Raw genomic sequence first — 26,068 nt, forward strand, 5'->3', positions numbered from 1 at the left:
AAAGTTGTAGGGTTTAAAAAGATATATCGATTACTTTTTTTTAAGTATCGAGTGCTTTCTTACGTTTCCAGATATACAGAAGAAAAATCGTTAAAAATCGGGTTCTCTATAACTTGTTAACAATCGCGTTGCCATACTTGGTACTTACTGTAAGTGCAGCGCGCCGCTTATTTGGCTAATTTAGTATTATTTATTTTTCGAGGTATAATGATTTTCTCAAAAACTGGCGGTTTCGATAATTGGCTAGATATCAATGAACAGCCCTACAGTAACGGTTTTAGGCATATTATCGTCGCAAAGAGTCGTGCTCGCAAACTAGTAAATAATTTTTACGATTTCATTAATTGTAAGGATCAAAATATGATTTCGAAAAACTTGCACTTTCGTTAGGAGGATTTTTAGCTAACTATCTCCATTTTTATTTTTATATTACGAAATTAATCGTTAGAAAAGAAATTGATAAAATTTTTCTCACGAATTTTAAAAAAAATATCTTTGGCCTTCTGGATCTGAGATAACATTTTTTTTATTTTTTTCAAATCTAGTTCATGCAATTAACTTTTCAGAGCGATGCACTTGATGAAAGCCAGTAGGCCTACTGAAATACCCTTTATAGGGGAAGAAACTCTTTATAGTACAGACCTAAGTACCCTCTGCCATGTGCTCCACAGTTTGTTCGAGAGCACGTATATGTACTTATAGAAACAATGCCTTCTGAGTAAACGTGACAGTTATATTTTCCATGACGACATCAGTGATTGGCAGAAAGAACTCTAAAATTAAGCACAACTTGACGCTGAGAGGCTCCTAATATCCTAGCTCAGTAATGACATGTTACGTTGACGTGCTTCAAGAAAGTGTTGTATCACATTACACGTTTCGGACATGAAACTCCATTGTAATAAATAATACAGAAAAAATTAATATACGGTCTTCTGTGCAGAAATCTACATAAATGGTCTTTTGGATCGGGTGGATAGCAATGTGCGGCTGTTTGTTGATGATGCTGTGGTGTACGGGAAGGTGTCGTCGTTGAGTGACTGTAGGAGGATACAAGATGACTTGGACAGGATTTATGACTGGTGTAAAGAATGGCAGCTAACTCTAAATATAGGTAAGTGTAAATTAATGCAGATGAATAGGAAAAAGAATCCCGTAAAGTTTGAATAATCCATTAGTAGTGTAGCGCTTGACACAGTCACATCAATTAAATATTTGGGCGTAACATTGCAGAGCGATATGAAGTGGGACAAGCATGTAATGGCAGTTGTGGGGAAGGCAGATAGTGGTCTTCGGTTCATTGGTAGAATTTTGGGAAGATTTGGTTTATCTGTAAAGGAGACCGCTTATAAAACACTAATACGACCTATTCTTGAGTACTGCTCGAGCGTTTGGGATACCTATCAGGTCGGATTGAGGGAGGACATAGCAGCAATTCAGAGGCGGGCTGCTAGGTTTGTCACTGGTAGGTTTCATCATCACGCGAGTGTTACGGAAATGCTTCAGGAACTCGGGTGGGAGTCTCTGGAGGAAAGGAGGCGTTGTTTTCGTGTATCGTTACTGAGGAAATTTAGAGAACCAGCATTTGAGGTTGACTGCAGTACAATTTTACTGCCGCCAACTTATATTTCGCGGAAAGACCACAAAGATAAGATAACAGAGATTAGGACTCGTACAGAGGCATATAGCCAGTCATTTTTCCCTTGTTCTGTTTGGGAGTGGAACAGGGAGAGAAGATGCTAGTTGTGGTACGAGGTACCCTCCGCCACGCACCGTACGGTGGATTGCAGAGTACCGGTATGTATGTAGCTGTAGATGTAGAAATCTGGTGGAACTTATCACCTGCTCCATTTCATGCAAACTCCACAGATTAATCAGTGACAACGAATAACACAACATTAATTGAACAGAATATATGCCGGCTAGTGAAAATTTGTTCCTACCTGGGTCTCGGACTCTTGATATCTTGCTTAATGCAACAATCGCCTTAAACAGTTACCCTATCTGAACATGACAGTTCGTGAAGTCCACCGTTATGATTTTCAAAGATTAGAAGCGAAGGTTCAATCTTCGACCAAAGCACGAACACATACGAACAAATGCATATTTTTCACATCTATCAATTGACTAAACTTGTAAACTTTATACATAAATTAATCATTACCTTCTATAGTCCTAGAAAATCCCTATAACTATTTACAGATGTTTATGTAGCATTAAAAATAAGCTTTCATATCGCGATTTAACCAATTTCATTAAAAACACTTATAAACGAATGTAGAGTTTGCACTTGAGACATTTATGAGCTATTCAAATAAAGACGATGCCACTCAATAAAGTCCTTGAAAATTACTGTACAGTATCTATTCAGGAAAGGTTATTGTGCCTAAAAATTCGTTCACTTGTTCATTAAATCATTTTCATTGCAAACACGTACGTGGGAATGTAGATTTTCCATGCACATCAGCTGAAGACATGTGGTCAATGGACAGTCTGTTATCACTTTTAAAAGCATTTTAATGCGTAATCTTTTGCTTAGATCACAGGTTGTCACACACAGTTCACAGTTTTGTGCTGTACATCAAAGACACAGTGCGATGTAGACATAAAAAATTACGAGTAAAGTTTTGCAAACGCATCCGTCAACGCCACTAGTTAGTTGCGCATCGCGCCTCTATCACCGTGGAATGAAAATGGAAGCAAATACAACTGTTTCGCCATTTTTGCACGGTTCAGTGGTGTCGAGCAAAATGTTTGGCCTGCATCATTCGTGCAAGCACATTCGTGTAACTTCTCTGTTGAGTAAAAAATTAAGTAACAAAAACGGAACGAAGAAACAGCTGACGGTGGGAGGAAGAGAAACCATAAGACACAAAAGAATACTCACCTTATAACAGTTTGCTTGACGCTGTTGATCATCGTGTTCTCCTCCATGCTTCAAACGATAAAAAATTACCGAACACGTGGCCCTTTCCCCTCGTTATCACAATTTATCAGCGTAGCATTTATTTGTACCGCGTTCCGGAACAGATTTTTCGGTCCAGAGGATTGGAACGTAATTTATACAACGCGCCGAGCAACAACAGACGATTCGTACTGTCGCCGTCAAAGATCTTTAGATACGTGTGTCGAAGACGTGTCTACACAACGTGGCAGCAAATATGATTGTCACTTCTGGCACCTGTTGCTTCCGACGGAGAGAGTTTGTCGAGCACTGCGATAGAAAGGCATCGTCCGGCTCTGTGAGTGAGGGAAGGCTACAGCAGTCAAATGGGGGGAGCTGGCGCGGCAGGGGTGCGAGGGTGGGGGGAAGACAGTCGCCTGGCGCCTCTAACAGAAACAGTTGACGGCTCGGTTGGCTTCTGAACAGCGCAGCGGGACCTCCGGAATGACGCTCACTGCTGGCTCCGGTGTATTACGCTGGCTCCGTGAGTTGCAAAAACGCAGGTGCGGGCCTTTCCAGACTTCGTCAGCCCAGCTGGCCACGCGCGTTAGCCGAGTGTGACGCCTCTTCAAGGGCGGGTTTTACTAACAAGGAGACTGCACGACCGTGGGGTCGGGGATTTGTCCAAAATGTTGTGTGGTGAAAGAGGACCCCTAACACCTCACGTGGTTAAAATATTAGGACGCACCACCAGGAAAATCCCGGGAAAAATCGACCCAAAGTTTCTTAGGTGCCGTATGAGTATGAAATGTTAGTGCGTTGCCGAACCGCCGTCTGTCCTAGATGTTTAGGGCTCGGGCTCTTACACCAGAGGTCTCGGGTTCGATTCCTCCGCTGGCACTTTTTTTTTTCTTCTGTTTCCTTTTCTTTTGTTATTCCACCTATTATTCAGAAATTTTCCCAAACCTACATTATCTTTAACAAATTAGTTACTTTATTGAATAAAAATTATTTTCTTTTTGTCCAACAACACAATTCATGGCGGTGGGTTTTCCATTTTTCATTGTAAAGTATATGAGGAGAAACATTGGGTTTTTAATCAGAATAACAAAGTCGATTGGGAAACATTCAATTTTTATACATATAATAATTATAAACAAGAACCGGAGTGGCAATTATCGTAAAAACAAACAAAGCAATAATTTTTGCGACATCTTGCGCAACATATAAAAGCGGATTTTTTACAATCACAGGGCGTTTGCAATAAATCTGTACAAAAACATGCCCCATTAACATTTACGAAAATGTTTTGAGTTCCTGATAATTTTGAGGCAAACCAGGAATATTGATTCATGTCTCGGAATATTGGTGACGATAATTGATGGCGAATTATAGAATGAATCTTCCCGGGAATTAATTTCACGATTCTCCTGTAACAATGCGCTGCAATTTTGCAAGCAACAGAATAAAAAAAGTGCCGGAGGAGGAATCGAAGCCGAGACCTCTGGCATAAGGGTCCGAGCGCTAACCATGTAGGCCAAACGGCGGCCCGGCAACGGGCTAACATTTTATTCTGATACGGCACCTAAGAAATTTTGTATCGATTTTTCCCGGGATTTTCCGAGTAGTGCGTCCTAATACTTTAACCACGTGAGGTGTTAGGGGGTCCTCTTTCACCACACAAAATTTCGGACAAATCCCCGACCCCACGGTCGTGCCGTCTCCTTGTAAGACGAGACAGGAAAGTTCTGCTGTGAGGGGGCAATTGGAAACACATCACGCACTTGCAGATCACATGTGTAACTTTTACTATCGGACATAATGGATTATTCACTATTGGGTGGAGTGCATGCTGCTATTAACATTTGTGACCTATTAAAATTGTTGGCTGACCCAGACTCGTAAGTTTCACAGGCAGTGTCCTTAAGCCTGTTTTAGAGTACACGTGCGACTCTCACAAGAAAGTCGTTGTCTACTGCAGCACTCTATGCGGTAGAACGTCTAACAACAAAAAAGCATTTATACAGTACGTGTCTGTCACGTCGTCTGCTTTGCGAGTTTGCTGTGTTTGTTGACAACTTCCAGCACGTGAATCGGCGAGTTTAGCTCACTTTCGGGTATTTTATTCTTTTTCTGAGGCCACTACAATTATTTGTACTTCAGACGGTCACTATGATGTTGCATTTAATTGTTTCCTCGCAGTTTATACGAAACTATATGTCGCTCACATGTGTAAACGCACTCGTTATAAAAGTCGTCTAAATACTGTCAGAAGACAAGACTCAGAAGGATGGAAGAAAATATCTCCTTGGTCTTATTACCGTAGTTGCGGCTTTCAGCATCATGAAAAAATCGGAAGAAAGACGTGGCAAAAATAGAACTGCTGGATTCCGCTGTGGCTTCGTAGAAGAAACCAGGGAAACGAATGTTATACCCTATTGATGAAGAAACTGAGCCTGGAGGATCCACTACAGTTTAAAATTTTGTGAGAATATATGCAGCTTGTTTCAACAAGCTGTCACCCTTCATTGAGCCCATTATTCGCCTGAGACACCGTTTGAGGGAAGCAATTCCGCCAAGCAGAAAGCAAGACTTTAATTTTGTGTGTGTATTTCTTCATACGATTGTTTGTTCAACTGTACTAGCTGAAAATTGTCATACTTTAGTCCTTCCCAGATTAACGGTTACATTGCGATTTCTGGCGACTGGCGAGCTCATCGTTTGCGCATCGCATTTCAGTTTCGAGTCTGTCTAAACCGATAATACACAGGTTTGCTGTGAATTCCGTAACTCTTTGAGGAATAAGCATTTGGTGGTACTTACTTCCTGTATTACCGAATCAAACAAAGAAAAGAAAAGTGAGAACCTTTTTTCTACTTTCTTAGAGGCTCAAACAACTAAAGACGATTGGCTTAAAATGCCAGTTCTTCTGATAAATAGCATAACTGAGACAAAGCTTCAAATAATACCGAAAACTGCAGATATTTCACACTTTAATTTTTGTGAGACGAACAACCAGCTGTACTATGTTTCACTGAGCAGGAGCGAGGTACACAATTCTCATAGAAATTCGCGCCGTTAGTCACTTCTGCTTCCCACTTGGTCGTCTGCGCTTGCACGAAGCACCTGCATACGCTTGAGAATCGGATCCATCCTATTGCGCCTTCTATCCATCGTACGCCTGAATCTCTACACAATAGGCGGCTGCGGAAATGCTCCATCACGGGTAATCTTCCAAGCCCACACGTCCTGTGTAGAGGGTTGTAGCGTGTGAGTTACTCAGGTACAACTGACAGCTCTCCTAAATATTTCAGCCAACCACCACAACTTTCCTCATTCATTCTCGGAACAACAAATGCGTTTTTAGCCATCAGTTTCGTGGACGATTTATTCCTTCCTTTGCCTCTCCATCTGATCGTTGCCTGTAGCATCATCACCACCACTAGCATCATCATCATCAGCAGCAACATCACCATTATCAATCATTACTGTGATCACCACCAGCATCACCATAGTCACCATGCTATCTTCATCACCATTAACAGCAATACCATCACCACAGAAATCTTAATCACCATGACCATCAACGAAACCACCACTACCAAAATGAGCATTACTACTATCACCATCATTATCACTGCCACCATAACCTATATTTCCATCATCACTATCCTCAACCTCATCATGATCACCATCAAATCCATCATCGGCTTCATTACCACATTCTTCACCACCTATAAAGCTACCATTGCCATCATCATCATCATCATCATCATCATCATCATCATGAACATCAGAACCTTCAGTAGCATCGACACAATAATCTTAAGAATCATAACTATCACCACCAACACCACCATCACTATTATCTCCACCACAAGCTTTACTACAACCATATCAGCAGTGCCAATACCATCAACACCACCATCTCTATCAACACTATTATCAGCATCATCATTTCCACCATAACAATCCATCATCACATTAACCATTACTGTTATCATTATCGGCAACATAATCATCACCACGTGTTGTGTACATAGTTCTGCAGCCCGCATCTCGTGGTTGTGCGGTAGCGTTCTCGCTTCCCACGCCCGGGTTCCCGGGTTCGATTCCCGGCGGGGTCAGGGATTTTCTCTGCCTCGTGATGGCTGGGTGTTGTGTGCTGTCCTTAGGTTAGTTAGGTTTAAGTAGTTCTAAGTTCTAGGGGACTTATGACCACAGCAGTTGAGTCCCATAGTGCTCAGAGCCATTTGAACCATAGTTCTGCATAGTCAGCGCGTACACAACTTTCCCACTAGAGCCCCGCTAAGCACAACAGCGCAGGCACAGCGCTCGACCGTCTCCGCACTACGAGATGGCGCTGTCTTAGAGACGGACCAAATTCTGCTTCCGCCGATCCGTGTGTTAATATGTCTCACAGCCAATGCGATTGCTGCTAACGTAGAACCTTTTCTCCTCGCGGATCACACTTGTGCAGTGATCCCTGAATCCGCGAGGTATTATAACGAGTGTACAGACCTTCGATTAGTCAGTCTGCATTTGCCTGCACCAGTCTGCATTTGTCTGCACCAGTCTGTACCAGTCTGAATTAGTCTGTACCACTCTATAGTCAAGTTTCAGTCTGCGCCTAATAACATTACCATATCCCTGTACATAGCCATGAAGAAATGTATAGACACTTTGTCATGTATCAGAGATATGTGAGAATAAGATTAACGTACCAAGACCAAAGGAACTTCAGATTGTCAATTGTAAACAGCATCCAGAATCAAGTAATTTCTATACTTTTTATTATTTTAATAAATATGTGTGAAAATTAATCAAGTTCTGTTTAAAGTTGGTCACCGTCAATCTGCTACTATAAGCGTGCAAGTGGCATCTCTATTGTCTGACCTAACAGCAGAAGATAAACACGCCACGATAAGACCACGAGACATATTGCTGACACTCGCCTACTTCGTTAGAGCGACAAGTCAAATAATCTGATGGTGTGTGTACCGAAGGTCTTACAGTACGCACACCACACCACGATTATCACAAGTGTCATAATCATCACTACCTCCACTACCACTATCATCCCTATCATCACTACTAACTGCATCACAACCGCCACCATAACCTATACCATTGGCACCATATCAGCATCATCATAACCACCTACTTCTCCTCCTCTTCCTTCTTCTCACGACTATCACTGATGATGTAAACTGCAAAAATCTGTATTAAGTTGTCTATGGTTGTATGTAGCCAAATGAAAAAGACTAACAGCTATACTCCAATCCCCATTTTTGTCATTGTCAGCACTATCTCCTCCATAACTTTCATCATCATTGCTACACTTTTACGACTACCATTACCATCATTAGCATTATTAAATCACCACCATTTTCATCTTCATGATCATTGTCATGATCATCACCATTGTCTTCATCAGCAGCACCATCATTATCTTCATCATTATTAACATCACTATCAGCATCATTATCATTAGCACAGAGCATTTGATAAACACTGCAGCCATGTGCAACTTTGTTGCTCCTGCATCGACAGTAAATGTATGTAATAAATAAATGAAATACAATAAAATAAAATAAAAAATAATAAAAAACACAGCTGGAAATGCGAAGTGATTATAGTGAAATGAGTGTCTGTTCTGGACGTTTTGCTCAGTCGGACAGTTTACCATAAGGCTGCAGGTAATACTCGATGTGTTGTGAAGAATTTGATAAGGTTTTTGAGCGTAGAGATCAATAATCCGTTGTCAGCATTATACAAGGTTTCTGATTTTTTTTTCACATACACAAATGCTTTCACATATCCCCACAAACAGAACTCCAATCGACTTTAATCCGTACCTCTACATTCTAACCATCTCTGGGGGAAACTGCACATCCCGGTATGCCTGGACACCTAGCCTGTGAAGCTTCATTTAACATCGATGGGAATACGATGGACCCTGTAAAAGCGAACTAGAAGCCTGGCTCGTATCAAAGCTAGGAGAGTGCGAGCAAACTGCACTTGGTTATATTTGGTTCGCAGCCACATGAGTTCGCACGTTTTCCGTAGGTTGACCGTCATTTAGGGGACGCAGAAATGAATGCAGTCGTTGTTGTAATGGGGAAAGGGGGCGATTTATCTGACGTCCAAAATGGTATGATCATTGGGTTTTGGACCGAGTGTGCTTGATTGAGAAGTAGCGGCTCTGGTCTCGTAAAGTGACATGTGGCCGGGAGAGCGGTGTGCTGACCACATGCCTCTCCATGACAGCAACCAGTGACTCCTGTGGGCTGAGGATGACAAGGCAGCACACTGAACAGAAGGGTGTCGAGGTCCATGTACATGACACTTATCCGTCCCCTGATGACGTACGCAGCTCCTGTTTGGGGATACGCTGCACCTACACGCCTGCGCCGTCTGCAGCTCATACAAAACAAAGTACTCAAATTCATAAGCAATGCTCCCCGACACACACGTATCGCAGACCTTCACCGGGAATACCGACTTGAGACTATCACGGAGGCAATCCACAAACTCACCACAAGAGTATACAGAAACTCCAGACATTCGCAGAACCCGTTTATTCTGAATCTGGGGAACTACGACCATAATCATAGATCGAAACATAAAAGACCAAAACACATACTTGTAAGGACCTAACATCTTTGGCCAAGCATACGCAAACATAACGGTACAGGTGAGCCCCTGTTAATCAGACGCCATTACTGGATATCCAGCTGGAATGCACTGTCGAATAACTGGCACCACGCAGGGAAGCCGTACCGTACACTGCATGCAAACAAGCTCCACACATCCCCCACACAGTGAGATGATCTATGACCGATCTCCCACTACTGTATAACGATCTCGATTGTTCCAGGAATGTAGCGGCTCCAGCAACTGGGATACAGTGCCATCGCTTGCCACGGTAAACGATGCATGATTCCCATACTAACAAATCCAACCTTGCACGAACTATCGCAGCTAGTAAGCCACTACTGCTCTTACTACCAATCCCACTGTCGCAGAGGTTTTTTTCCCACGGCACGAGCCACGGCACTTCTTTCCCTCTGCTCTTCAAATCTACATCTACATCTACATCTACATCTATATCTACATCCATACTCCGCAAGCAACCTGAAGGTGTGTGGCGGAGGGTACCTTGAGTACCTCTATCGGTTCTCCCTCCTATTCCAGTCTCGTAGTGTTCGTGGAAAGAAGGATTGTCGGTATGCCTCTGTGTGGGCCCTAATCTCTCTGATTGTATCCTCATGGTCTCTTCGCGAGATATACGTAGGAGGGAGCAATATACTGCTTGACTCTTCGGTGAAGGTATGTTCTCGAAACTTCAACAAAAGCCCGTACCGAGCTACTGAGCGTCTCTCCTGCAGAGTCTTCCACTGGAGTTTATCCATCATCTCCGTAACGCTTTCGCGATCACTAAATGATCCTGTAACGAAGCGCGCTGCTCTCCGCTGGATCTTCTCTATCTCTTCTATCAACCCTATGTGGTACGGATCCCACACTGCTGAGCAGTATTCAAGCAGCGGGCGAACAAGTGTACTGTAACCTACTTTCTTTGTTTTCGTTTTGCATTTCCTTTGGATTTTTCCAATGAATCTCAGTCTGGCATCTGCTTTACCAACGATCAACTTTATATGATCATTCCATTTTAAATCACTCCCAATGCGGTTTTTTTTTTTTTTTTTTTTTTTTGTGATCAGTCTACTGACTGGTTTGATGCGGCCCGCCACAAATTCCTTTCCTGTGCTAACCTCTTCATCTCAGAGTAGCACTTGCAACCTATGTCATCAATTATTTGCTTGACGTATTCCAATCTCTGTCTTCCTCTACAGTTTTTGCCCTCTACAGCTCCCTCTAGTACCATGGAAGTCATTCCCTCATGTCTTAGCAGATGTCCTATCATCCTCCTTATCAGTGTTTTCCACATATTCCTTTCCTCTCCGATTCTGCGTAGAACCTCCTCATTCCTTACCTTATCAGTCCACCTAATTTTCAACATTATTCCTCAAATTAAGGCCGGTATTTGATATTAGTAGACTTCTCTTGGCCAGAAATGCCTTTTTTGCCATACCGAGTCTGCTTTTGATGTCCTCCTTGCTCCGTCCGTCATTGGTTATTTTACTGCCTAGGTAGCAGAATTCCTTAACTCCATTGACTTCGTGACCATCAATCCTGATGTTAAGTTTCTCGCTGTTCTCATTTCTACTACTTCTCATTACCTTCGTCTTTCTCCGATTTACTCTCAAACCATACTGTGTACTCATTAGACTGTTCATTCCATTCAGCAGATAATTTAATTCTTCTTCACTTTCACTCAGGATAGCAATGTCATCAGCGAATCGTATCATTGATATCATTTCACCTTGTATTTTAATTCCACTCCTGAATCTTTCTTTTATTTCCATCATTGCTTCCTCGATGTACAGATTGAAGAGTAGGGGCGAAAGGCTACAGCCTTGTCTTACACCCTTCGTAATACGAGCACTTCATTCTTGATCGTCCACTCTTATTATTCCCTCTTGGTTGTTGTACATATTGTATATGACCCGTCTCTCCCTATAGCTAACCCCTACTTTTTTCAGAATCTCGAACAGCTTGCACCATTTTATATTGTCGAACGCTTTTTCCAGGTCGACAAATCCTATGAAAGTGTCTTGATTTTTCTTTAGCCTTGCTTCCATTATTAGCCGTAACGTCAGAATTGCCTCTCTCGTCCCTTTACTTTTCCTAAAGCCAAACTGATCGACACTCCCCTGCGGCACACCTGAAATTTACTTCGGAAGACTTCTCTGCATTGAGGATGACATGCTGCGTTCTGTTATCTAGGAACTCTTCAATCGAATCATACAATTGGTCTGATAGTCCATATGCTCTTACTTTGTTCATTAAACGACTGTGGGGAACTGTATCAAACGCCTTGCGGAAGTCAAGGAACACGGCATCTACTTGTGAACCCGTGTCTATGGCCCTCTGAGTCTCGTGGATGAATAGCGCGAGCTGGGTTTCACATGACCGTCTTTTTCGAAACCCATGCTGATTCCTACAGAGTAGATTTCTAGTCTCCCGAGCAATGGATCTTTCACGTGTCTAGGAATACTTTTTTTGGTTCTAATAAAACCCCATGTCATTCCAAGCATGTGTGTAAATTTTTAGCTCTCTATCTACATTATTCCGTGATTTATTAAGGTTTCAAATTTATACTGACTTTTTGATCACCCGGTATAAGAACATAAGTAGACGAAGCAAATTCCACTATATGACATTTTAAGCAAAAAAGTCAGCTTTAATGAAGGAGTCAAATACAGTTGGTAATGATGTTATTAATTACATAAGAAAAAACGTAATGGATAAGTTTAACACGCTTCATTAATTCGTTTGAAGCTTTCTTTGATGTGTATGAATGTGCATATTTTCCCTAGCAAATAATTGTCGATGTTTTGAAACGTTGCCTCACTTCTCAGTAATTTACCAAAAATAATTGATCAAGAACATAGGTTATAAAGTTTGCTTCGGCCATTGACAAATTTTGTCGTTGTTAGCTCCTCAGTTCTGATACTATACTGTAACATTTTATGCATATTAGGGATGGTGACTCAAAAACCCAATTTCGCCGTTCAGTACTGTGTTAAGCGGCTTGACGAGATGTGACATGAAATAATTTGTAAATACATGCTGACGTGAAGCTTCTGTGACGTCATGCTCGTTCATTTTGCTCTTCAAAGCTAAGAGCCCAATTTATTTCAAATATCAGACGTAAACTGCTATGGTGCCTGCAAAACGTTTATACTAAATCCACAGCACTTACGAATGGAATCTGTCTTTACTAGCGATATGACAACATTCAAAATTTATAGGATAAATGTCGGGCAAATCTACGGCGTCCCGAGATCACGTGACCATTGTGGCAACGTATGTTGACAACACAAAACCAATTCTGCGCTTCTGTATGCTCACTCCAGAGATATTTCTACTCTATGGTAGTCCTCGTCGCTGTAGTGTTTTTGTTCGTCGTTTTTTGTTTTACCGCGGTTGTTCATACCAGCAGTGTTGTGCTGTTAGTACTTCTTAGCAGTTTGTGTAATACTGTCAAAATGAAACACAGATAAGCACTCTCAATAAAGTTATCATACACAAGGTACCTAATCTTAACTGTTGTGCCCAACTGCTGTCAAAACTGATATCTAACAGACATTAAAGTACGATAAGATGTTGGATCACGTGAGGCAATACTGACCTCACGACTTATATTAGAGGAAAGATTAAGGAAAGGCAAACCTATGTTTCTAGCATTTGTAGACTTAGAGAAAGCTTTTAACAATGTTGACTGGAATACTCTCTTTCAAATTCTAAAGGTGGCAGGGGTAAAATACAGGGAGCGAAAGACTATTTACAATTTGTATAGAAACCAGACTGCAGTTATAAGAGTCGAGGGGCATGAAAGGGAAGCAGTGGTTGGGAAGGGAGTGAGACAGGGTTGTAGCCTCTCCCCGATGTTATTCAATCTGTATATTGAGCAAGCAGTGAAGGAAACAAAAGAAAATTTTGGAGTTGGTATCAAAGTCCAGGGAGAAGAAATAAAAACTTTGAGGTTAGCCGATGACATTTTAATTCTGTCAGAGACAGCAAAGGACTTGGAAGAGCAGTTGAACAGAATGGACAGTGTCTTGAAAGGAGGATATAAGATGAACATCAACAATAGCAAAACGAGGATAATGGAATGTAGTCGAATTAAATCGGATGATGCTGAGCGAATTAGATTAGGAAATGAGACACTTAAAGTAGTGAAGGAGTTTTGCTATTTGGGGAGCAAAATAACTGATGATGGTCGAAGTAGAGAAGATATAAAATGTAGACTGGCAATGGCTAGGAAAGCGTTTCTGAAGAAGAGAAATTTGTTCGAGTATAGAATTAAGTGTCAGGAAGTCGTTTCTGAAAGTATTTGTATGGACTGTAGCCATGTATGGAAGTGAAACATGGAGGATAAATACTTTAGACAAGAAGAGAGTAGAAGCTTTCGGAATGTGGTGTTACAGAAGAATGCTGAAGATTAGATGGGTAGATCACATAACTTATGAGGAGGTATTGAATAGAATTGGGGAGAAGAACAGCTTGTTTCACAACTTGACTAGAAGAAGGGATCGGTTGATAGGACATGTTCTGAGACAGCAAGGGATCACCAATTTAGCATTGGAGGGCAGCGTGGAGGGTAAAAATTGTAGAGGGAGACCAAGAGATGAATACACTAAGCAGATTCAGAAGGATGTAGGATGCAGTAGGTACTGGGAGATGAAGGAGCTTGCACAGGATAGATTAGCATGGAGAGCTGCATCAAACCAGTCTCAGGACTGAAGACCACAACAACAACAACAACAACAAGATGTGTTGGAATGACACTGACGAAATTATGTACATATGTTTAACAATAGTCAGCTCTAAAGCTCTCAAACACTGAAGAAGAACTCAAAGTAATCTCGTGTCAGCTATAAGCAAGCAGTCATAAGAGTTCACAAGTAAAAATTCACCCATTACACAGGCAAATATTAATGAAGAATGTCACTGTATAAATGTCTGACTGCTTGCATTACGCATTTCTACATTATCCCACTCTTATATTCTTTAGTCTTAATGAGGTACCCAGAAACAAACCAAGACATCGACTTTGCCTTGTTTAGGCACAACATTGACTTTAGACAATCGAGATAATGGTCAGCATCCTTGGCGATACTACCAATTAATATTTCCCAACAGAATTTCTTACACAACGCGAGGTGACGGAAATTTTCGCCCACTGCAGTTAACAAATATCAAATTTTTTGATATAGTGCAGATGAAAGCTCATGAAATAAAAAAGACAGTGTGGATACCATTTTTATATTTCTTTCTTACTGACGATTTTTCAACTCGCATATCCAATGAACATATTTCTAATTCTTTTCACAATGGTACCGGAAAAACTGTATTTCGTACTAACTACTGATTTTCTCCCTTGTTATGACTGGCATATCTGTGATACAAACAACTTTGACGTTGGTACATGCGGCACACCATGGGCGGAGCTTAGGATATGGATTGGTGTGGAGGGGGGTGATTGGGCGGGACTTGTGCACCGTCTGGGGCTGTCGCTAACGTTACGTTTGCAACATTCGTCGGAGCGTCCTCCTCTGGGGACTTTGTGGCTCTCGCTGAGTGTTCTCGCGAGTCTAGAACGCAGGACGGCTCAACACAAGTACGCGTCTATCCTCGGTGACCATATTCACCCCTACACGCAGTCTTTTTTTCCACAGCACGGTGTCATCTACCAGCAGGACAACGCTACACGTCACGCAGCTCGCAGCGTCAGTGCCTGGTTGGAAGAGCACCAGGATGACTTTACCACACTGCCCCTGTATTCAAACTCCGGATTTAAACCCAGTCTAGAATCTGTGGCGACCACCTAGATCGGGCCGTTCACTCAGAGAAATCCAGCGCAGCTGGCCAGGAAACTGGATGCGGCACGGCTTCACACCCCTACCGGGACCTTCCAGGAGTGCTGATTATTTTTTTACATCACCATTGTGCTAACTGTCAAAGGTTTAATCTTCAAGAATGGTTTGTGAAACACATCTATAAAACTTTTGAATATGGCAGAATAAAAACCTAGGCCTCTTTGCATCCGAGCTTGTAATCATCACCACCTAGGTTTTCGACGGTTGAGCCATGATTTTACAACGAGACCAGCGTGGGAAACACGAAAAGATGAGTGACTAGTTTATTCATTATTACATGAAAGGACTTTACTAACTGTGCTCTAATGACACCTGCCACATAATAACTTCGTTGTTGCCCGAAGATGCAGTATTTAGCAGCGTGAGGAACACCACAATCATTATTAAATTTTGACCTCTGTTGTGGTAGGATTGTTAGAAGCTTTCAGGACCTCACTGACGCTCTTCCTGCAAGTGCCTTAGCGGTCTGCACTGCAAGAGGTTAAAAGGACTTTTGACAGGTGACTGTACTGTGTATCTCATTCTGGCTAGTTGCTTGTTGAGGTACGGAAAAGCAACGAGAGCTTCACAGATATTCACTTAATGTGAAAAATGGTACAAAAGTTAAGACATCTGTCAGCAATACTTGAAACTCCGTGATTTTCACTTAATCATCAGTTAAAGTCGTTACACAGAGTATGCGAAGGAACTTGCCCCCCTTCTTGCAGCGGTGTACCGTAGGTCTCAGAAGACCGTAGCGTTCCAAAGGATTGGAAAAGGGCACAGGTCATCCCCGTTTTCAAGAAGGAACGTCGAACAGATGTGCAGAACTATAGACCTATATCTCTAACGTCTATCAGTTGTAGAATTTTGAAACACGTATTATGTTCGAGTATAATGACTTTCCCGGAGACTAGACATCTACTCTGTAGGAATCAGCATGGGTTTCGAAAAAGACGGTCGTGTGAAACCCAGCTCGCGCTATTCGTCCACGAGACTCAGAGGGCCATAGACACGGGTTCCCAGGTAGATGCCGTGTTTCTTGACTTCCACAAGGCGTTCGATACAGTTCCCCACAGTCGTTTAATGAACAAAGTAAGAGCATATGGACTATCAGACCAATTGTGTAAATGGATTGAAGAGTTCCTAGATAACAGAACGCACCATGTCATTCTCAATGGAGAGAAGTCTTCCGAAGTAAGAGTGATTTCAGGTGTGCCGCAGGGGAGTGTCGTAGCACCGTTGCTATTCACAATATACATAAATGACCTTGTGGATGAAATCGGAAGTTCACTGAGGCTTTTTGCGGATGATGCTGTGGTATATCGACAGGCTGTAACACTGGAAAATTGTACTGAAATGCAGGAGGATCTGCAGCGAATTGACGCATGGTGCAGGGAATGGCAATTGAATCTCAATGTAGACAAGTGTAATGTGCTGTGAATACATAGAAAGATAGATCCCTTATCATTTAGCTTCAAAATAGCAGGTCAGCAACTGGAAGCAGTTAATTCCATAAATTATCTGGGAGTAGGCATTAGGAGTGATTTAAAATGGAATGATCATATAAAGTTGATCGTCGGTAAAGCAGATGCCAGACTGAGATTCATTGGAAGAATCCTACGAAAATGCAATCCGAAAACAAAGTTCGCTTGTTCGCCCACTGCTTGAATGTTGCTCAGCAGTGTGGGATCCGTACCAGATAGGGTTGATAGAAGAGATAGAGAAGATCCAACGGAAAGCAGCGCGCTTCGTTACAGGATCATTTAGTAATCGCGAAAGCGTTACGGAGATAATAGATAAACTCCAGTGGAAGACTCAGCAGGAGAGACGGTCAGTAGCTCGGTACGGGCTTTTGTTGAAGTTTCGAGAACATACCTTCACCGAAGAGTCAAGCAGTATATTGGTCCCTCTTACGTATATCTCGCGAAGAGACCATGAGGATAAAATCAGAGAGATTAGAGCTCACACAGAGGCATACCGACTAGCTTTCTTTCCACGAACAATATGAGACTGGAATAGAAGGGAGAACCGATAGAGGTACTCAAGGTACCCTCCGCCACACACCGTCAGGTGGCTTGCGGAGTATGGATGTAGACGTAGATGTAGATGTAGAAAGTCAGTACTGTGTTAAGTTAATGGCGTCACGTTCCAGTGAATTATATAGATCTTGAAGAGAGAAAGTGAACTGCCGATCTTAATTAGCCAAAAAAAAAAAAAAAAAAAAGGAAGCAAGATAGGCAACGATGCTGGCTAATGTCGTTCCTGATAGCTAACCGGTGCTCCGGTGCTACAGAAGAATGCTGAAGATTAGATGTTGTAGATCGCGTAACTAATGAGGAGGTAGTGAATAGGATTGGGGGGAAGGGGAGTTTGTGGCACAACTTGACTAGAAGAAGGGATCGGTTGATAGGACATGTTCTGAGGCATCAAGGGATCACCCATTTAGTATTGGAGGGCAGCGTGGAGGGTAAAAATCCTAGAGGGAGACCAAGAGATGCATACACTAAGCAGATTCAGAAGGATGTTGGTTGCAGTAAGTACTGGGAGATGAAGAAGCTTGCAGAGGATAGAGTAGCATGGAGAGCTGCATCAAACCAGTCTCAGGACTGAAGACCACAACAACAACAACCATTATTTGACTGACACATTTCCTTTTTCACTTTGTTCCTGGTCAAAAAGTTTTTCGGCGAGGAGTAAATAAACGGGACTGCCCGTATGTGCAGAACCTTCTACAGATGAATAAGATCAAGTCTTAATCTTTGCTGGTCTACTCACCCGCCCACGGTGTCCACCAGAAGTTCCTCGTCGTCTTCAGAACCCTCCAGCCTGCTGACTCTGGCAACGGCCGTCTCGATACGCCTCTAGGCACGTCGCGACGTTCCTGGGGAAACAGAAGCAATAACCGATGTTGTGATATTTAGTGACACACTGAAGTTGTCTGCCGCAGAAATAGAAACGAGAAGCTATCCTCCGACAAGGAAACGTCAAACGAGCCTTTTTTTGATTTTTGTTTCTCGCGGCCTCATTACACAGGACATATCAAAAGGAATCATCCGATTTGGCACGTCTATAATTCTGAAACTATCAAACGTAGAAAATGAAGTTTCTTCACTTAAAACTTCCGGGCTCATAGGCCGTGGTCGAGGTACAAAACTCTCCCCTGACGTTTCGTCTCCGACTGCGGGAGACATCCTCGGAGGTAAAGCGGCGAACTGCGAACAGAACTCGAGGAAGCGCTGATTATATAGGCAGTACAGAGGGCGCCACTGTCGATCACGTGGCGTCGGCTATGAGATTGTCTCTGGTAATGCCAACATTCTCGATTGAAAGTAATCGATCGTCACGCTTGCGGTGCAACGCTGACATCCAAATTTTATCCAGTTTGACACCTTCGTCTTTCCTGTTAAAATTATTACGATGTTTATCGATCTCGATTGCCTCTCTATACAAGCGTGCATAACAATGCGAGGTTTTTGATATGACGCTCGTCTCGCTGAATTTTATTTCATGATCACCTTCCTGGTAAACATGTTCCGCTACGGCCGATTTATCCGTGTGACCCAGGCGGCAGTTCCTCTTATGTTCAACAAGACGGGTGTTCACACTTCTCTTTGTGGTACCGATGTAAACCTGTCCACAACTACAAGGAATTTTATATACCCCCGGTGTAGCCAAAGGGGGCCGTGCATCTTTTGCCGACCTTAAAAATTCTTTTATTTTTCTGGTGGCTACACCGGGGGTATATAAAATTCCTTGTAGTTGTGGACAGGTTTACATCGGTACACCCGTCTTGTTGAACATAAGAGGAACTGCCGCCTGGGTCACACGGATAAATCGGCCGTAGCGGAACATGTTTACCAGGAAGGTGATCATGAAATAAAATTCAGCGAGACGAGCGTCATATCAAAAACCTCGGATTGTTATGCACGCTTGTATAGAGAGGCAATCGAGATCGATAAACATCGTAATAATTTTAACAGGAAAGACGAAGGTGTTAAACTGGATAAAATTTGGATGTCAGCGTTGCACCGCAAGCGTGACGATCGATTACTTTCAATCGAGAATGTTGGCATTACCAGAGACAATCTCATAGCCGACGCCACGTGATCGACAGTGGCGCCCTCTGTACTGCCTATATAATCAGCGCCTCCTCGAGTTCTGTTCGCAGTTCGCCGCTTTACCTCCGAGGATGTCTCCCGCAGTCGGAGACGAAACGTCAGGGGAGAGTTTTATACTTCGACCACGGCCTATCAGCCCGGAAGTTTTAAGTGAAGACAATATCGGCCGTGAAAGCTTACATTGTATGAACAAAATGAAGTTTGTTTTTTCATGAACAGGAAACTCAAAAAGTTTATATCATACCTCTTCACAGATGTTCACTATGCCCCCCTTGAGATGCACGGCACATGTCAACACAGTATTCAAACTGTTCCCACACAGCAGCAAGCGCGTCTTGATCTACAGCTTCCACAGCTGCTTTTATGCGATGTCTCAGTTCATTCACTGTTGTTGCTGAAGGAGGCACATAAACAGAGTCTTTTATAAACCACCACAAGAAATAATCACACACAGTCAGGTCCGGTGACCTTGGAGGCCAGTAATGTGAATCATTTAGTCCAGTGCGACGGATCCATCGTTCAGTAATCCTCCGATTTAAAAATTCCCGCACTTCGAGGTGCCAGTGTGGCGGTGCCCCATCCTGTTAGTTACTGGAGTCGTTCGAATCAGTGTCCAACTGTGGGAAAAGAAAGTTGTCAAGCATATCGAGATATGTGCTTCCTGTAACAGTGCTCTCGGCCAAGAAAAATGGACCGTACACCTTTCCCCGTGAAACTCCACGAAACACATTCAATTTTGGAGAGTCCCTTTCATGTTGTCCAACATCATGGGGTTGTTCCATACCCCCATATTCTCACACTATGATCGTTCGCCTTTCCATCTAAATGGAGTATTGCCTCGTCACTGAACACTAAGCGTGGCAGAAAACTGTCATCCTCCATCTTGCCAAGAACGAATTTACAGAACTGCACACGTTGTTGTTTGTCACCTTCACGAAGAGCTTGCAGTAGCTAAATTTTGCAACGTTTCTTGAGTAAACGTAGACGCAACACACGCCAGACGGACATCGGCGCCATGTTGAGCTGTCGAGCTGCACGGCGAACGGATTTCTGTGGACTCCTTGTGAAACCATGTCGGATGCGTTAGACGTCTGTGTCAGACACTCGGGGACGGCCCGGCGATTTGCCTCTACACGAATAACCTGTTTCTCGGAATTGTTCACGCCATCTTCTCTAATGCTCTATGCTGTAGGAGGATTCACACCGCACCTAGTGCGAAAGTCACGCTGAATAGTTGTTAGCCGGCCTGGGTGGCCGAGCGGTTCTAGGCGCTTCAGCCTGGAACCGCGCGACCGCTACGGTCGCAGGTTCCAATCCTGCCTCGGGCATGGATGTGTGTGATGTCCTTAGGTTAGTTAGGTTTAAGTAGTTCTAAGTTCCATGGGACTGATGACCTCAGAAGTTACGTCCCATAGTGCTCAGCGCCATTTGGACCACTTGAACAGTTGTTACTGACCCGCACTGCGCGAAAGGTAGAACATAAAACGCTTTCTGTTGTCCCGACACCATTTTTACTACAACAGAAATGGGTGCACACTGCTTCTATCTCGCGGGAACCACGTGAAAACTCAAGTTTGCTGTCTCCAACTGTACGTTGTTCACGCACGTATATCAAATAACATACGAGTTATGATTTTATTTAAATGGGTTAATTCTTTTTGATACCCGCTGTATTCTCTTCTAGCTCACTACCGGTAACCTATTTAAATCGAACTCCCATGTAGATAACAGTTTTATATGTTTGATTACTTTACAAATGTATAAATGTGGTAACTGACCTTATGCATGTAAAACACTTATAATTGAACAACGAAAACCCTAATTACTTTGGTGGATAGACCTTGAAAAACTGAACACAGATCAATCGAGAAAACAGGAAGAAGTTGTGTGGAACTATGAAAAAATAAGCAAAATATACAAACTCAGTAGTCCATGTGCAAGATACGCAACATTAAGAGTACTGTGAACACAGGAGCGCCGTGGTCCCGTGGTTAGTGTGAGCATCTGCGGAGCGAGAGGTCCTTGGTTCAAGTCTTCCCTCGAGCGGAAAGTTTACTTACTTTATTTTTGCAAAGTTATGATCTGTCCGTTCGTTCATTGACGTCTCTGTTCACTGTAATAAGTTTAGTGTCTGTGTGTTGCGACCGCACCGCAAAACCGTGCAATTAGTAGACGAAAAGACGTGCCTCTCCAATGGGAACCGAAAACATTTGATCGCAAGGTCATAGGTCAACCGTTTCCTCCACAGGAAAACACGTCTGATATACCCTATACGACACTCTTGACGGCATGTGCGTCACATGACAGGAATTTGTTGTCGACCCACCTAACTTGCACACTTGGCGAATGGGTAAAAAGATTCTTCTACCTTGCTCGATTTAGGTTTTCTTGTGGATGTGATAATCACTTCCAAAACAGTGATGAAAACATAAGAGTTTGTCACATAAACTGCAACAAATGAATGCAACAGTTTCACAATCGCACAGTTTTCTCTGTGCTCTGTCAAAACATATGTTTTTAACGTTTCCAAATTTTTCCGTGTGTAGACCGTCAAATCCTGCATATGTCCAAGCAAATCTGAACACGTCCTGGAATTTTGGAGAGCGAAGTTGATTATGTGTGAGTGCCTGAACTCTGGTAATTGTCTGAAAATAAAAAAAAATAAACTCTTCACTCGAGGGAAGACTTGAACCAAGGACCTTTCGCTCCGCAGATGCTCACGCTAACCACGGGACCACGACGCTCCTGTGTTCACAGTACCCTTAATGTTGCTTACGTTGCGAATGGACTACTCAATTTGTATATTTTGCTTATTTTTTCATAGTTCCACACAACTTCTTCCTGTTTTCTCGATTGATCTGTGTTCAGTTTTTCAAGGTCTATCCACTGTGCCAACTTATAACTAAATCTGAGGGGGGTGCGATGGGGAAGTTCCCTTATAAGAGATGACATTACAACACGATTGCTTAAAAGTATCACGAAGAAATAAACAAAACTCATCAGTCAGCAAAGCCTGTATCAGGTTTCGATGTCAGCAAAGTCGTTAATCATATCTTCGAGACTCGATGTGAAAATGCACAAGGCGTTCACTCTCCCCTCAGACAGGATAGAGCACAAGTCCGATTTAAGCCTTTTAATAGCCGAAAATGAGCGATCTGCTGAACAATTTCTGTGTGCCGTACATACGAGCGTTGAATGAAAAGTAATGCCTCCACCTTCGTTAACTGGGTTTGGATGGGATCATCATCATCAACATCATCATTTAAGACTGTAAGACTGATTATGCCCTTCAGCGTTCAGTCTGGAGCATAGTCCCCCTTATACAATTCCTCCATGATCCCCTATTCAGTGCTAACATTGGTGCCTCTTCTGATGTTAAACCTATTACTTCAAAATCATTCTTAACCGAATCTCGGTACCTTCTCCTTGGTCTGCCCCGACTCCTCCTACCCTCTACTGCTGAACCCATGAGTCTCTTTGGTAACCTTGCTTCTCCCATGCGTGTAACATGACCCCACCATCTAAGCCTGTTCGCCCTCACTGCTACATCTATAGAGCTCATTCCCAGTTTTTCTTTGATTTCCTCATTGTGGACACCCTCCTGCCATTGTTCCCATCTACTAGTACCTGCAATCATCCTTGCTACTTTCATATCCGTAACCTCAACCTTGTTGATAAGGTAATCTGAATCCACCCAGCTTTCGCTCCCATACAACAAAGTTGGTCGAAAGATTGAACGGTGCACAGATAACTTAGTCTTGGTACTGCTTCCTTCTTGCAGAAGAGAGTAGATCGTAGCTGAGCGCTCACTGCATTAGCTTTGCTACACCTCGCTTCCAGTTCTTTCACTATGTTGCCAACCTGCGAGAATATACATCCTAAGTACTTGAAACCGTCCACCTGTTCTAACTTTGGTCCTCCTATTTGGCACTCAATCCGTTTACATCTCTTTCCCACTGACATTACTTTCGTTTTGGAGATGCTAATATTCATATCATAGTCCTTATATTTCTGATCTAGCTCTGAAATATTACTTTGCAAACTTTCAATCGAATCTGCCATCACAACTAAGTCATCCGCATATGTGAGACTGCTTATTTTGTGTTCACATATCTTAATCTCACCCAGCCAGTCTATTGTTTTCAACATACGATCCATAAATAATACGAACAACAGTGGAGACAGGTTGCAGCCATGTCTTACTCGTGAAACTACTGTGAACCATGAACTCAATTTACCGTCAACTGTAACTGTTGCCTGACTATCTATGTAAAGACCTTTAATTGCTTACAAAAGCTTGCCTCCTATTCCATAATCTCGTAGAACAATAACTTCCGCCTAGGAACCCGGTCATATGAGTTTCCTAGATCTATAAAGCATAGATACAATTCCCTGTTCCACTCGTAACACTTCTCCATTATTTGCCGTAAGCTAAAAATCTGGTCCTGACAACCTCTAAGAGGCCTAAACCCACACTGATTTTCATCCAATTTGTCCTCAACTAATACTCGCACTTTCCTTTCAACAATGCCTCAGAAGATTTTACCCACAACGTTTATTAAAGAGATACCTCTGTAGTTGTTACAATCTTTTCTGTTTCCATGTTTAAATATTGGTGTGATTACTGCTTTCGTCCAGTCTGATTGGACCTGTCCCGACTCCCAGGCCATTTCAATTATCTTGTGTAGCCATTTAAGACCTGACATTCCACTGTATTTGATGAGTTCCGACTTAATTTCATCTACCCCAGCCGCTTTATTGCACTGCAATCTATTGACCATTTTCTCCACTTCCTCAAATGTGATCCTATTTCCATCATCATTCCTATCCCATTGTACATCGAAATCTGAAACATTACTGATCGTATTTTCACCTACATTGAGCAACTCTTCAAAATATTCCCTCCACCTGCCCAAGGCATCCACAGGATTCACCAGCAGTTTTCCTGACCTGTCCAAAATACTTGTCATTTCCTTCTTACCTCCCTTTCGAAGACTGCTAATTACACTCCAGAATAGTTTTCCAGCAGCTTGACCCAAAGTCTCCAACCTGTTTCCAAAGTCTTCCCAAGATTTCTTCATGGATGCTGCAATTATCTGAGCCGTCGTTTCAGAGTTCGCAGCGTTGTGATGTAACGCTCTGAATTTATTGTTGTTCCACGTTCGAGGAAATCAACACGGATAACACCAGCTGCGTCCCAGAAAACTGTGGCCATGATTATTCCAGCTGAGAGCTGCGTCTTGAATTTCTTTTTCTGGAGCGAGTCTTTGTGTCGATATTCCATAGACTCACATCAACACAATCAACGTAAACTGCTTTCATTCTCTGATGAATCTCCTTTGGGGTGACACCTTCTGCTGTCAAGAATTCAGTGACTGCACATTGCTTAAATCGCATGACCGACCGTCTGCGCAGGGCTCCATACTTTACACTGTAACAACTCTATTCCACTCCGTAATTGAAAACGGAAACCACGTGTGTACGTGTACCTCACCCCTCATGGTAATGTACATGTGCGTCAGTGAAAAAGACCAATAAAAAGGTGTTAGCATGTGGACGTAATGTGCTGTTCCAGTCTCTTCTGTACCTAAGGTCCATCACCGTTCCCTTTGGATCCCTACGTAATTCGGTGCTCTCCGATACACACGATCGAACAGCGGAGGAGTGGTACTCAAGCGTCAACTTTAGGTTACAATATCTCCGGATGTAATTAACATTTTACAATGCAACAAACGGCACTGATTACGTATTTGTTTATATGTTCAGATGTGCTAACAAAACTAACGGGGTTCCATTTCAAAAACCTAGGTTTGAGTTAAAAAACATACTTCCGTGCATTTTTTTATGGTTTGTATTAACCAATTACACTAGCCCCTCTCCTCACGTTCGGTCTGTGAAATCGATTCGTCAGTATTTGATGTGGTTTACGAAATATATCCAGCGGTAATGTTAGGTGATTCACCCTGTATAAGGCGAACTTCGCTGCCCATCTAGTGCTACTTATGCCGCACTTCTTGAAAAAGTTAACAATAATGTCTTCTGTCACTCTAGACCATGGATGTTTTATCCACGAACATACCGCTTTGATTGTAGGTCGTTTTAAAGCCCCCTTCGGTGTGAATTCGTGTCAAGTTTCATGCGTCATCCATTTGTTCCACACCTATCTCGTATACACTTTAAATGGTTTGTTTATCGAGACATCAAGAGGTTGCAATTGTGAACCAAGTCCTCCCGGAAAACAGCAAGCTCGGAATTTCCATGTCTCAGTTTCTCTTTCACAGAATTTTTTTCATACGACTGAGCCGTGATAACAAAACTGCTGCTTTGAAGAGCGCGTCGCAGCGCGTAGTGTGAAGCAGTCGCCCTCCGTTTCTGGCGGTGGCGCCGCTGTGGCAATCGCAGCTTTGGTGTCTCCCTCTGGTGGGAAAGGGGAAAGGTTGCCTGTTCCACGTGCATTTAAGGGGCGCTATGAGCTCGGCAGTTAGTGAGTCTGAGACGGTCAGTCGGAGTGAGTCTGGGGTCAGTCTGACAGTCTCGGCGAGACAGCTGGGTCAGTGTGAGGCAGTCAGTGTCTG

The 26,068-nt window shown here is 42.8% G+C and overlaps 2 protein-coding genes across 2 annotated transcripts in view; both read right to left on the reverse strand.

The window, feature by feature from the left end:
• Positions 1-26,068, reverse strand: part of LOC126213281 (neprilysin-2-like) — a 408,856-nt gene that overhangs the window by 177,213 nt on the left and 205,575 nt on the right. The window contains 1 exon segment of the mRNA XM_049940942.1: positions 18,151-18,256. The gene's annotated coding sequence lies outside the window, so the exon portion shown is untranslated.
• On the reverse strand, positions 6,272-6,888 carry LOC126212736 (prostatic spermine-binding protein-like). The gene is made up of 3 exons (XM_049940146.1): positions 6,798-6,888; positions 6,460-6,684; positions 6,272-6,411 (listed from the first exon to the last, which is right to left on the reverse strand). Exons 1-3 carry the CDS (start codon positions 6,886-6,888, stop codon positions 6,272-6,274), a joined length of 456 nt encoding a protein of 151 aa, XP_049796103.1.

The sequence above is a fragment of the Schistocerca nitens genome, chromosome 11 (genome assembly GCF_023898315.1).
Source record: "Schistocerca nitens isolate TAMUIC-IGC-003100 chromosome 11, iqSchNite1.1, whole genome shotgun sequence".
Taxonomy (NCBI): Eukaryota; Metazoa; Arthropoda; class Insecta; order Orthoptera; family Acrididae; genus Schistocerca; species Schistocerca nitens.